This window comes from Lissotriton helveticus, chromosome 5_1 (assembly GCF_964261635.1).
Source record: "Lissotriton helveticus chromosome 5_1, aLisHel1.1, whole genome shotgun sequence".
Lineage (NCBI taxonomy): Eukaryota > Metazoa > Chordata > Amphibia > Caudata > Salamandridae > Lissotriton > Lissotriton helveticus.
The window spans coordinates 2143602358-2143615231 of NC_136065.1; the positions used below are offsets into that span (position 1 = coordinate 2143602358).

The 12874-nt window shown below is 52.3% G+C and overlaps 1 protein-coding gene across 1 annotated transcript in view; it reads right to left on the reverse strand.

Annotated features, from left to right (window-relative positions):
* Positions 1-741: 741 nt before the first annotated feature.
* The window catches only part of LRRC8A (leucine rich repeat containing 8 VRAC subunit A), a 50970-nt gene continuing 38837 nt past the window's right edge, over positions 742-12874 (reverse strand). The window contains exon 4 of the mRNA XM_078646274.1: positions 742-3823. Coding sequence (XP_078502400.1) covers positions 3548-3823 — 276 coding nt within the window. The 3' untranslated portion in view covers positions 742-3547. The remainder of the gene's footprint in view (positions 3824-12874) is intronic.

A 12874-nucleotide genomic window follows, 5' to 3' on the forward strand; every position in this document is an offset into this window, starting at 1 on the left:
TACAGCCTGTATCCCGTCCAAACGAGCTATTACTAAGCATGAGCAAATGATTAATGATGAAATGATGAAGATAATGGCCATCGATATCACTGATGAAAATCCTGACTATTCCCATTATGAGGTAGCTTCAGCTAAACGCTAAAAGGGCCGTCTGTCGTAATTTGGCAGCACCTGAGTTAGCGTCTAGCTCAGCTACACGATCTTTTCTGTTAACTTGACCAAAACGTGCGGGAGGCATTTTGAATCCTTCAGCTTCCATTTTGTATGAACATGCTGCCTCGTGGTCAGCATGCCCTTTTGTCCTTTCTCGATACCAATGACCATTCACCCTGCCCAGCAACAGGCTATTTTTAGTACTGGTCAGGCACACGCATGCGCATTTGTACACCGACTGGTCATCTCTCAGGAATGTCCTCCAAAACTGACCAGTGGTACTAAACTCCTCCCACATGTTGGCCGTGTTCCAAAAATGTCCTTATATGTACCTAAAACTGTGTAGAAGTATAACGCCTACCTTTTTATTGCCATTAAACTGTATAAAAGAGGTCACGCACCGATGTTCGGTGTGATACTTCTTGCATTGCCGAAGGGTGCTGTAGGAATGTACCACCACCCCATGGGGTCCTAATAAACTTGTCTTTTGCATTTTCCAGTGTCCGTGCCAACTTCTGTTTAAGGTGTTCGAGAGTTTTAGCAGAGTATGTAGACCTGATTGAACCCAACACCACAACGTACCCTATGTTGATTTGACCACCCTAACTTACTATTGCATTTTGGACCAAAGTTATAGGCCGTGTTCTCCATTTCCCTCTCACAAGTCATTTTAATACAACTGTCAAAAGGCTTTAGGTTCAATGTTTGCTACAAGGCATTTCACAGCCGTTCAATGTCTTTAGAAATCACTGAGAGTAATATTTGTATTTCAATGTCAAATATGTGTTTTTCGTATGCTTTCAGTTCACCCGCCTTTTTTATTTGCCTACAAGTACTATTAGAAGGTAGTTTTATGCACAGCAAGTGAACCTATTCCAGTTGAGTCCTGGTTTCTTTTAGATCAGTTGAAGACTGTACACAGTGATTAAGTAACCCCTTCAAACACAGACGACTCAAAGAGCTTCATTCTTACATCTGGCAGACAGAGAAACAACAAACAGGCATTTTTTCAGATTCTGTATTTTGTCATTTGAGAGTGTTTTGTCAGTTCACAGGAGTCCACAAATGTCTCATTCACTCCCATAACTCGAGAAACATGGAAACACTGAAAGGCTTTTCCTTTTAGAGCCCAGCTCCCCAAGTGCTGCTGAGATGAGCGGGCTCACAGAGTCATTGGCAGGTTAAACCTAGAGACACAAGTACCAGAGCAATCGGGATTATGCACAATGTCAGAGGCCCCGGTACGTATGCACAGTGGTGTCATTTGGTAAATACTGACAAGAAAAGGGGAAGCAAAGCTGCAGACAGATGCGGCAGCACCAGCCAGGGAGCTGCTCTTTCGCCGCAGAGGCACTATGTCGCAAACACAATTTATTACAGAGAAAAGAACACCCAGGCCTGAAAAGACGTTCTCCAAGCAGCCTGGCGGTCCCCCTTTTAAACTTTCCCTGATGGCCATCTCTTGAGAGGGTAGGGAGACTAGCAAGTTAACATATTCAAAGTCCAGTTCATAGAAAGCACTCATGCAGCGTGCCCAGGGTCACACAGTTTGGTCAAGTGTGGAAGGCAAGGTTGGAAGTCAAGTCTCTGAATCCCAGTCAGGGACAGCACTGCTAGCCTGTGCCTTACCCTGACAAGGACAGACTGCAGGGAGGACTCCAGCAAGAGACGGTATCTTCAGCCGTCCACCACTCGCCAGACTATGTGCCAAGATTCAGCGCCCACTCCAAACACCCAACGGCCAGCGCTGGGACCCTCCAGGCTTCCACCTCCTCCTTCGTCAGGTTTAAGCCCTTGAACTTTAATCGTTTGCCAAATCCTTATAATGTGACATATTTCAACGTCCTGGCTCTCAGGAACTCAAAAGGAAATTGCCAAAATGAAATACAAAGTTTTTTTGGGAGTGTGGAGAGACTCGGGCCAGGACAGGTCTGGGCACATCAACCCAGTGAATAAGAAAGTCAGTTATAGATCTCCGCCGTGAGTATATATATGAGACATAAGGAACGGCATTGGTCAGACAAGCCCAGCTCCAACCAAGAATCTTAAAAACATAATAAAAGTAAAATGTCTCCTTTTAGAAGAATCAACATTATCTTTGATCTGTTAAAGTACATAATAAAAACAAACTGTAAACTTTTCAGTCAAGAGAAAGGCATGACGGGGTTAGGGACGGGTAAGACTTGGGGGGGGGGGGGGAAGGGGTTGGAGGGTGATGCATCCAGGCCCAGAGGTGGGAGGGGGGCTGTGTGTAGTGTTAAGTGGAACATTGCAATGAAAACAGTTCAGGACACTACACTCCCACATCCTTTGGTCACCATCTGCATCCCCAACTCAAAGGTTGAGCAGTGGCAACCTGCAGGCCACAGTCCCCCGCCCCTCCCCCCTCACGTTGCACACCTTGCGCACCCCACCCACCTCTCTGTGCCCCCGGTTCCCATTCCCTCACAATGGGTGAGGCCCCATGGGCAGAATGGGCTTCACCCTGGTTAGTACATTTATGCTCGTCCATTGGCACAGCAAGAGCAAAATCATGAATACAAGAGGTCTGGCACCATGACACCAACTGTGCTGACTGGCACTCTGCCTTGCACCTAGTGTGGATAGAGCCAGATGCCACTAACCTTCCCTGCCCCCAGCTCTATCCCCGACAGCAGCAGCGGTGTCTGTAACAGTATGGAAGGTGAAAAACAGCTCTTGGCAGTCAGTGCGCGTTGGCTGATGCACTGGACTCTCTCTGATGGCGGGCACACGTGTACGCGGCCAGTGTGGCACACACATTCATGGCAGGTGCTCTCACACACTGCACACTCAGGTGGCACATGCCCGTGTACTCTCCAGCTTCAGACTCCAGTCCACGGCCACATTTTTATCCAATCCGTACATCCGATCCAGACTTCTGACCACAACTTGGAGCCATTGTCAAAGGTCTGGAAACCCCTAGCCAGGCAGTGGCTTGTTGGTGCTGCGGAGCACAGTCACTACCAACGCACCCCTGCAATCTCCGGCAGCCCAAACCTACAACGCACTCTATGGCCAAGGACCCAAGCCTCTCCCAGGAACTTGGTACAAGCATCAACGCGGTCAGAGGGTGCATAATGTCCAATGATAACATGACTGCAGACCTCAGAGGGGGCGTTGGCTCTGGTGTGGTCACCCCGCTTTCAGGGACATCAGCGCATGCAGGACAGCAAGGGCTCGGCTAGCCATCAGGTGGGTGCATGCAAGAGTGGGGCCTGGCTCTGCAATGCATTGGCCTACTGGAGACAACTGGTGCTCTGCAGGGCAGGGTACTTTCAAGAGGCTTCTCTCCATCCCTAGCAGCTGGTACCATGCCACCACCTACGACCCTCCGCTCCAAAGTCCTCTCGTGCCTGGTTCCAGCAGGGCTGGCTCAGAGCGGCTCCTTGTCCGCCCTCCACAGCTTCTCCTTCACCTCCAAGGGCAGGGTATTGAAGAGGTCTTCCTCCACAACCAGCCCACTCCGCTTCAGCAGGGGGCACTCGCCCAGCTCCACCGGCAGGACCTCCAGGCGGTTCCCACGCAGCTCCATCTGCGTCAGGCTGGTCAGCTCGCCCACCCGCGAAGGCAGCGAGTGCAGGACGTTGTTGCCAAGGTTCAGAGTGCGCAGCTTCTTGCACTGGAAGAGCTCCGGAGGAAGGGCCTCGATCTGGAACGGGTGGAAAAACAAAGTGATCAGCACTGGAAAGAGGGTGAGAAACAACAACCAGACACAGACTGAGAAAAACACCCAGACACCGACTGTGAGAAACAACACCCAGACACCGACTGTGAGAAACAACACCCAGACACCGACTGTGAGAAACAACACCCAGACACCGACTGAGTGAGAAACAACACCCAGACACAGACTGTGAGAAACAACACCCAGACACCGACTGTGAGAAACAACACCCAGACACCGACTGTGAGAAACAACACCCAGACACCGACTGTGAGAAACAACACCCAGACACCGACTGTGAGAAACAACACCCAGACACCGACTGTGAGAAACAACACCCAGACACCGACTGAGTGAGAAACAACACCCAGACACCGACTGAGTGAGAAACAACACCCAGACACCGACTGAGAGAAACAACACCCAGACACCGACTGAGTGAGAAACAACACCCAGACACCGACTGAGTGAGAAACAACACCCAGACACCGACTGTGAGAAACAACACCCAGACACCGACTGTGAGAAACAACACCCAGACACCGACTGTGAGGAACAACACCCAGACACCGACTGAGAGAAACAACACCCAGACACTGACTGAGAGAAACAACACCCTGACACCGACTGTGAGAAACAACACCCAGACATCGACTGTGAGAAACAACACCCTGACACAGACTGTGAGAAACAACACCAAGACACCGACTGTGAGAAACAACACCCAGACACCGACTGTGAGATACAACACCCAGACACCGACTGTGAGAAACAACACCCAGACACCGACTGTGAGAAACAACACCCAGACACCGACTGTGAGAAACAACACCCAGACACCGACTGTGAGAAACAACACCCAAACACCGACTGTGAGAAAGAACACCCAGACACCGACTGTGAGAAACAACACCCAGACACCGACGGTGAGAAAAAGTTACAAGAAATGTAAAACAAGCATTGGCAAACACAAAAGGTCTAGCTCACCTGCCCAGACACTGGCGTGCACGCTTGGGCCAGTGTGCTACAAAGTTTTCTGCTAGATGCAAACTAAGTGGATACTATACGTTCTACTGACCCACTTGATGCAGGAGGCAATGGATGTACATGAACATACTATGAGGACTGACACTTGCTGCAGACAAAATGCCCATGAATCAGTAGGAGAATATCGATCAAGGCCTGCCAAATGATCCACGTACAGTAAATGAGATGAAGAAAGAAATGAGGGAAATTGGCAGACTAAGAAACAATCAGAAAAGGCGACCAGGAGAACAAGGGAAAGAAAAAAAAGCCCTTGGGGCTTAATGGTTTTGCCAATGCCTATTGGCTACGCTCTGCAGCCTGGCCAAAAGGAAACGAAATGGCGCAATCAAGTGTCATTTACATTGTATGGCAGCATATGTATAGCGCTTACTACCCTTATGTGGGCACTGAAGTACCTGGGAAACAAGCTACGCCACGTAAGGCAAAGAAGTGCACGCCGACAAAACGACAGAGGTGTACATTTCTTTTTATTTACAGATTCGAGAGGATCAGTAAATAAAAATTTAAAAAATATAGGGAAAGCAAAAGTGCTTTAATTATGGCAGGCAGCAATTTGGTGCCAGGCCATCAACAAAAAAAAAATACGCAGGTGTGGAGGACGACAGAGGAGCAGGTGGAGGGAGCAACCGGGAGTGGGCAGGGGAAAAGACCCCTCCCCCGAATAACTAACAGGCATTGAGAGCTCTCCGCTGCGTTCCTGTTCAGAGGGGACCTGGCCGGGCAGTTCGGGCTGAACTGTTCCCATTGAAGCGGAATCAAGACTGATTGGCTACTTGGGCCCAATCTGAGGTGGCGTGGTGTGCAAAATAAGGATGGACTGGGATGTGGCCTTGAGTGATTACCGGTGGCTGAGATTATTCCAAGCATTCCACCCACCAATGTTGTATACTTCAGATGGTGTGGTTGCGTCGGGAATGTTTGGTGGGCTGGCGACGAGCTCTAGGCAGTAGCCGTGCTCAATGATGGACAAGACCCACTGGTCCGTGGTGATCCCCCAGCGGGTTTAGTGTGATCATGGTGGTTACGTCATGGTGGTTACGGGTAAGCCAGTTCTTAACGCTAGTGGCTCACTTACACGGGGGTCCTTCTGCCCTTAGACCTCTTCTCTCTAAAGCAGCCTCGAGTGAAACCCCTGCCATCCTCCTGCTGCCTCTGGAAGGACTAGGTTGGTTCTGGGGACGTAGGTTTTTGAGCAGCTTTTGGACTGTTGACTACGAAAGGAGACCCTGCCGGAAGGGACCTGCAAGGCACCCAACCACCCTGGAACACCCTCCCCACCCACCGGCGGCAGACCCAAGACCTGCTAACTTTCAGAGGACTCCTCAAGACATGGCTCTTCAAGCAGTAGCAGCATTCCCTACACCACAGCGCTTGAGACCCTCACGGGTGAGTAGTGACCTTTATAAATGCTATGATTGATTGATTATCTCTGTGTCTTTCTTGATTTTCTCAAGCATCGGGTCAACCCGAGGTCCACAGATGTGCTCCCCATCAAACGGGAGGTTGAAGAGGTGCTGTTGCACCTCAAGCTTGAAGCCAGCATCTCTGCCAGGAGTTGGCCCACAGGATTACAAAGGTGTTCGCTCGTCTTGTGGCGGCATCAGCGACATCCAAAAGACGCCTAATGGTGGTATTGGGATGGCTTTGCCTTCCTCAAACAGATCTTCCCACCTCTTATGATACTGGACATGGAGGTGTTGCAAGAGCACCTCCATCTCCTTCCAGTGGGCTCTGAGGTACCTGGAAAAGAGGCCTACTGAGTAGGCGATGCACCAGTGCATGGCTGCACGTACTGCCGCTCTTCCCGGCAACATCAATCCGCTTGCTCTCCTTGTCGGAGCGCCCCGTCGCATGGGCTGCTGCTCTCGCCTCAGGGTTAGTGACCACTAGGGAGTCAGGTAGAACATGATTCCTGATGAACAGTGAATCAGATAGGGCTGATTTATACTTTTTTCTTGATGTATGGTGTGCACACTCAAGATTTGACAAGCTCTTTAACTATCCTAGGAGCAGATTTAATAACTGGGAAATACTGTACAGAACACACTGTGTTGGAGAGTGTTTTCACCAGGAAGTCATCTTCTTCCGGGGGGTGGGTGTACATGTCCACTTTCTGGCACGTGGCCGCACATTGGATAACGCTGTGGTATGCAGTTATGTACTAGGTAGGGGATGTGGTCCAAATCAGGATCCGTCAGGGGCTCCACGTTGTAATCCTCTCTGGAGATTAAGGGCTTGGGCAGGCGGTGTGTGAGGAAAACTGAGGGGACCCCTGAAGAGAAGGCACAGGAGGAGAGTGAGGAGGTGGTGATGGCTAAGGAGGTGGTGGGGTAGGAAGTGGAGGAGAAGAAGGAGGAACTGAAGGTTTGTCCTTAGGTCTCTTGGGGTTTTAGAAGGACGCACAAGAAGGAAAGTTTGCACTTCTTGGGCAGAACCTTGTCAGACACCGGAATTTTGCCCGTGTGTGGATGAAGTGACAGGCCTCCTATGTCTATCGTCCAGCTCCTTCTGAAGCTTCTCGAGGATGGGGGCACTCCTCCCTCGGGGCGGCAGGGTTTAGTGCCAAATGTGGCTTTAGCATAGACAGCGGCTTTGGTGCTGGTGATGGATGCGAATTCACAGGCGGCCAATAGGAGGCACGGAGGCAACCTGGAGTCACTGGAGACCCACAGGTGGGAGGGAGACAACCTGGAGTCACAGGATACCCACAGGTGGAAAAGAGGCAGCCTGGAGTCACTGGAGACCCATAGGTGGCAAGGAGGCAACCTGGAGTCACTGGAGACCCACAGGTGGTCAAGGAAGCAACCTGGAGTCACCGGAGACCCACAGGTGGCAAAGAGGTAGCCTGGAGTCACCGGAGACCCACAGATGGTGAAGGAGGCAGCCTGGAGTCACTGGAGACCCATAGATGGGTGGGAGACAGCCTGGAGTCACAGGAGACCCACAGGTGGCAAAGAGGCAACCTGGAGTCACTGGAGACCCACTGGTGGCAAAGAGGCAGCCTGGAGTCACTGGAGACCCACAGGTGGCAAAGAGGCAGCCTGGAGTCACTGGAGACCCACAGGTGGCAAAGAGGCAGCCTGGAGTCACTGGAGACCCACAGGTGGCAAAGAGGCAGCCTGGTGTCACTGGAGACCCACAGGTGGCAAAGAGGCAGCCTGGAGTCACTGGAGACCCACAGGTGGCAAAGAGGCCGCCTGGAGTCACTGGAGACCCACAGGTGGCAAAGAGGCAGCCTGGAGTCACTGGAGACCCACAGGTGGCAAAGAGGCAGCCTGGAGTCACTGGAGACCCATAGGTGGCAAAGAGGCAACCTGGAGTCACTGGAGACCCACAGGTGGCAAAGAGGCAGCCTGGAGTCACAGGAGACCCATAGGTGGCACAGAGGCAGCCTGGAGTCACTGGAGACCCATAGGTGGCACGGAGGCAGCCTGGAGTCACAGGAGACCCATAGGTGGCACGGAGGCAGCCTGGAGTCACTGGAGACCCATAGGCGGCAAAGAGGCAACCTGGAGTCACTGGAGACCCATAGGTGGCAAAGAGGCAGCCTGGAGTCACTGGAGACCCATAGGTGGCAAAGAGGCAGTCTGGAGTCACTGGAGACCCACAGGTGGCAAAGAGGCAACCTGGAGTCACTGGAGACCCACAGGTGGCAAAGAGGCAGCCTGGAGTCACAGGAGACCCACAGGTGGCATGGAGGCAACATGGAGTCACTGGAGACCCACAGGTGGTCAAGGAGGCAGTCTGGAGTCACTGGAGACCCACAGGTGGCAAGGAGGCAACCTGGAGTCACTGGAGACCCACAGGTGGCAAAGAGGCAACTTGGAGTCACTGGAGACCCACAGGTGGCAAGGAGGCAACCTGGAGTCACTGGAGACCCACAGGTGGCAAAGAGGCAGCCTGGAGTCACTGGAGACCCACAGGTGGCAAAGAGGCAGCCTGGAGTCACAGGAGACCCACAGGTGGCAAAGAGGCAGCCTGGAGTCACGGGAGACCCACAGGTGGTCAAGGAGGCAACCTGGAGTCACTGGAGACCCACAGGTGGCAAGGAGGCAACCTGGAGTCACTGGAGACCCACAGGTGGCAAGGAGGCAACCTGGAGTCACTGGAGACCCACAGGTGGCAAAGAGGCAACCTGGAGTCACTGGAGACCCACAGATGGCAAAGAGGCAACCTGGAGTCACTGGAGACCCACAGGTGGCAAAGAGGCAGCCTGGAGTCACTGGAGACCCACAGATGGGCAAGGAGGCAACCTGGAGTCACTGGAGACCCACAGGTGGCAAAGAGGCAGCCTGGAGTCACTGGAGACCCACGGGTGGTCTAGGAGGCAGCCTGGAGTCACAGGAGACCCACAGGTGGACAAGGAGGCAACCTGGAGTCACTGGAGACCCACAGGTGGCAAAGAGGCAGTCTGGAGTCACTGGAGACCCACAGGTGGCAAAGAGGCAGTCTGGAGTCACTGGAGACCCACAGGTGGCAAAGAGGCAGTCTGTTGTCACTGGAGACCCACAGGTGGCAAAGAGGCAGTCTGGAGTCACTGGAGACCCACAGGTGGCAAAGAGGCAGCCTGGAGTCAATGGAGACCCACAGGTGGCAAAGAGGCAGCCTGGAGTCAGTGGAGACCCACAGGTGGCAAAGAGGCAGCCTGGAGTCACTGGAGACCCACAGGTGGCAAAGAGGCAGCCTGGAGTCACTGGAGACCCACAGGTGGCAAAGAGGCAGCCTGGAGTCACTGGAGACCCACGGGTGGCAAAGAGGCAGCCTGGAGTCACTGGAGACCCACAGGTGGCAAAGAGGCAGCCTGGAGTCACTGGAGACCCACAGGTGGCAAAGAGGCAGCCTGGAGTCACTGGAGACCCACAGGTGGCAAAGAGGCAACCTGGAGTCACTGGAGACCCATAAGTGTCATAGTACCAGCTTGCAGTCACAGGAGCTTTTGCATTTGACACCCTTCTGGAAGTCAAACAACGCCTTCGTCAACTGAACATTTCGAATGCCATGTTGTTCCCGGCCCATTTACGAGTGGTCACGCCTACTGGTGTTCAGTTCTTCCAAACCCCACAGGAAGGGTGGGGTTGGATTCAGTCAAGGACAGGGGCCCGAGCCAGGTGAGGACTCCCCGCAGCCCACCCCTCGCAGAAGGAAACCGGAGAAAAGAAAGGGGCCCTATCGATAGCAGAGGACAGATGCAAGCGTCACGGAGTGATCAGGGCTCTAACAGAAATCAGCAAGACTGGCATGAGCCCCCTTTCCTCTCAAAGTTAGCAGATTGACCCAAACTCTGAAAGTACCAAGGACACCAGTTCGGCAGAGGACGCGGACACTGACTTAACTAAGGTTACCCCGGGCACTGCAGACATCATTTCGAGAGCGCTTCGAGGACCATTGACCAGCGAGAACACTGGGGAATGGTTGACTGGGGGACCCATACCCTTGTTGGTCCCTTTCCTTTGTATCCTAGTTTATAGATTGGGGATACAACTCCTTTTATCCTGCCTAGGATTTGCGGGGGAAGGGTTGGGAAGTTCGGCACAGCTTCCGACCAATTTCACTTACCCCTTGTTGCAGTTTTGTGCGGATACCTGCAAATGGATACCAGTTGGTATCATGTTTGGATAGGATCACAATTATACCTGTCCTGGGGAGCAGGAGTTGGGGTTTTTGCTGCTTGATTGGTTCTCAGTTGGGGTTTAGTCGTGCCTGGCTGCAGGGGTCCACTACAGATACATCACTGGGAGAGAACGTTATTACTTGGTAGTAGGTGGCGCCAGGGATTGATTGCAGCTAGTACAGACTAACACATGGCACCCACCGTGGTATGTTAGAGGGATGAACACCATGACGAAATGACAAAGTGTTTGCCCATCTTGTCAGGAGAGGGGTAGAGATTGTCCTGTTGCAGGAAACACATCTCATTGATAAGAAAGGGGCCGCCCTACAACGCAGATGGCGGGGACAAGCCTACTATACAGTTTAATCCGCTTTCACTAGGGGTATGCTGGTGTGGATAAAAGCTGGGGTACGATTTCAATATACTAGCCATCTGGCGGATCCTGAGGGGCGGTATGTGTGGTGTCTGGTGAACTAGATGGCCGGGATGTCACTATTGGGAGCCTGTATGTGCCGAATGTCGATCAGGTCTCATTCCTAGCAGGGCCCTCAAGAACATTAGCACCAAACCTGGTGGGGTCGGTACTCCTGAGGGAAGACTATAATTGTGTGGTAGATCCCGAGGTGGATTGCTCTCATCCGTCCCGAAGGGAGTCCCAGATTGTCAGGACAGCTAGGATTAACAGGGAGTGGCGGACCTAGTGGGGACTCTGACTCATGAAGGACACCACATCCGAAGGAACGGGATTATTCTTTTTTTTTCTTACCGGCATGTACGTTTAGATGCAAACTTGATATGCATGAACTGGTCACAACTAGTGAATATCTTTCCAGGACGATTTCAAATCACAATATCCTGTTATTGGGGTTGAAATGGACAAGGGCCATACCCTGTATTCCCATGTGCCAACTGAAACCAGAATCCCTTGAGGAACCAGTTTTCCAAGCCACAATACAGGCAGCTAAGGGGCAATATTTGGCTGAGAATGAGGGGACGGCACGGCACCGAGCCCACTTACAGAGTGGGACGCCTTCAAGACGGTTGTCAGGGGCAGATGCATCTCAGTCTGTAGGTATCCGTGGGACCCTGCTGCAGGGGACACAGACATCAAGAAACGCAGGCCCAAGCAGCGGGAGATGCAAGTGACGTTGATAGAAAAAAAGAAAAAGAGGCCAAACAGGTCAAAAGACTGGGGTGCTTTGATTATAGGAACTATATGATCCTGGCACAAGCAAAGAGGAACCGCACTGACGCGCTTCCTGCATGGCTGGCCAATCGTGCAAAACGAGGTTTGGTCATTTTAGAGCTCAGAGAATACTCCCACCCTATATATATTGGCAACAAGATATTAACCGGGTGTTTGATACCTATTATGTTCACCTATATGGGAGCACGGTGGCCTGCACCGATGTGGACATGGATGCCTTTTTTGGGACGTTCGTCTTGCCAACCCTGACCGTTGAAGAGGCGTGCTCTCTGGGAAGAGACATAAAGCTTCCTGAGATCAGAGCTGCCGTAAAATCTATGGCCAGGAAGAAGACTCCCGGAACAGATGGACCGCCGGTGGTATTCTACTTTGTGTATGTGGAGGAGATCGGCCGCAGCTGGTGGAACTTTATAACATACTGAGGCAGTTGGGTTGGCTCCCCGCGACCACTCAAGAAGCCCAGTCGTGCCCCTTTTAAAACCCAGCAAACCTGCTTTTGAAAAAAAACTGCATATAGGCCGTTGTTATTGCTCAATTTTGATTATAAGATCCTTAGTAAGATTTTGGCCATGAGTCTTCTCCCGCATACGACCACCTCATTCATGGGGACCAGGTGGGATTTATCCCCAGTTGCAACACAGCCCTTAATATTCAGAGATTGCTGCGGGTGCTGGAGGCCGGTACATATGACAATGAGGAAGCCGCAGTCTTTGCGGTTGACATTGAAAAGGCATTCAATAGCCTGGAGTGACCCTATCTTTACAAGGTAATGCACTGGTTCAGACTGGGTACCCATGTTTGTGGCATGGACTGGCTTGTTTTACATGGACCCCTGGCTAGAGTGAGCGCAGGGGGTACGATCTTGGAGAGTTTTCGGGTGGGCCGTGGCACTAGCAAGGGTTGCCCTCCGTTGGCCCTGCTGTTTGCTCTGGCCTGGCATGCCAGGTCTGGACTCCCCTACCGGGGCCTGGAGGTGCAGGGAGAACATAACACATCGTGTTATACGCTGCCGATCATTTGCTCGTCCTCCACACTGTGAAAGAGGACCTTGTGGGAGCGAAGGAGCTCCCGACGCACCTCAGGAGGGTCTCGGCTTACAAGTTAACTGGCAAAAGTCATGCTTGTTTCCCACTAAGCCTAACAGGGACAGACCGGCGGTTGTGGGTGATGT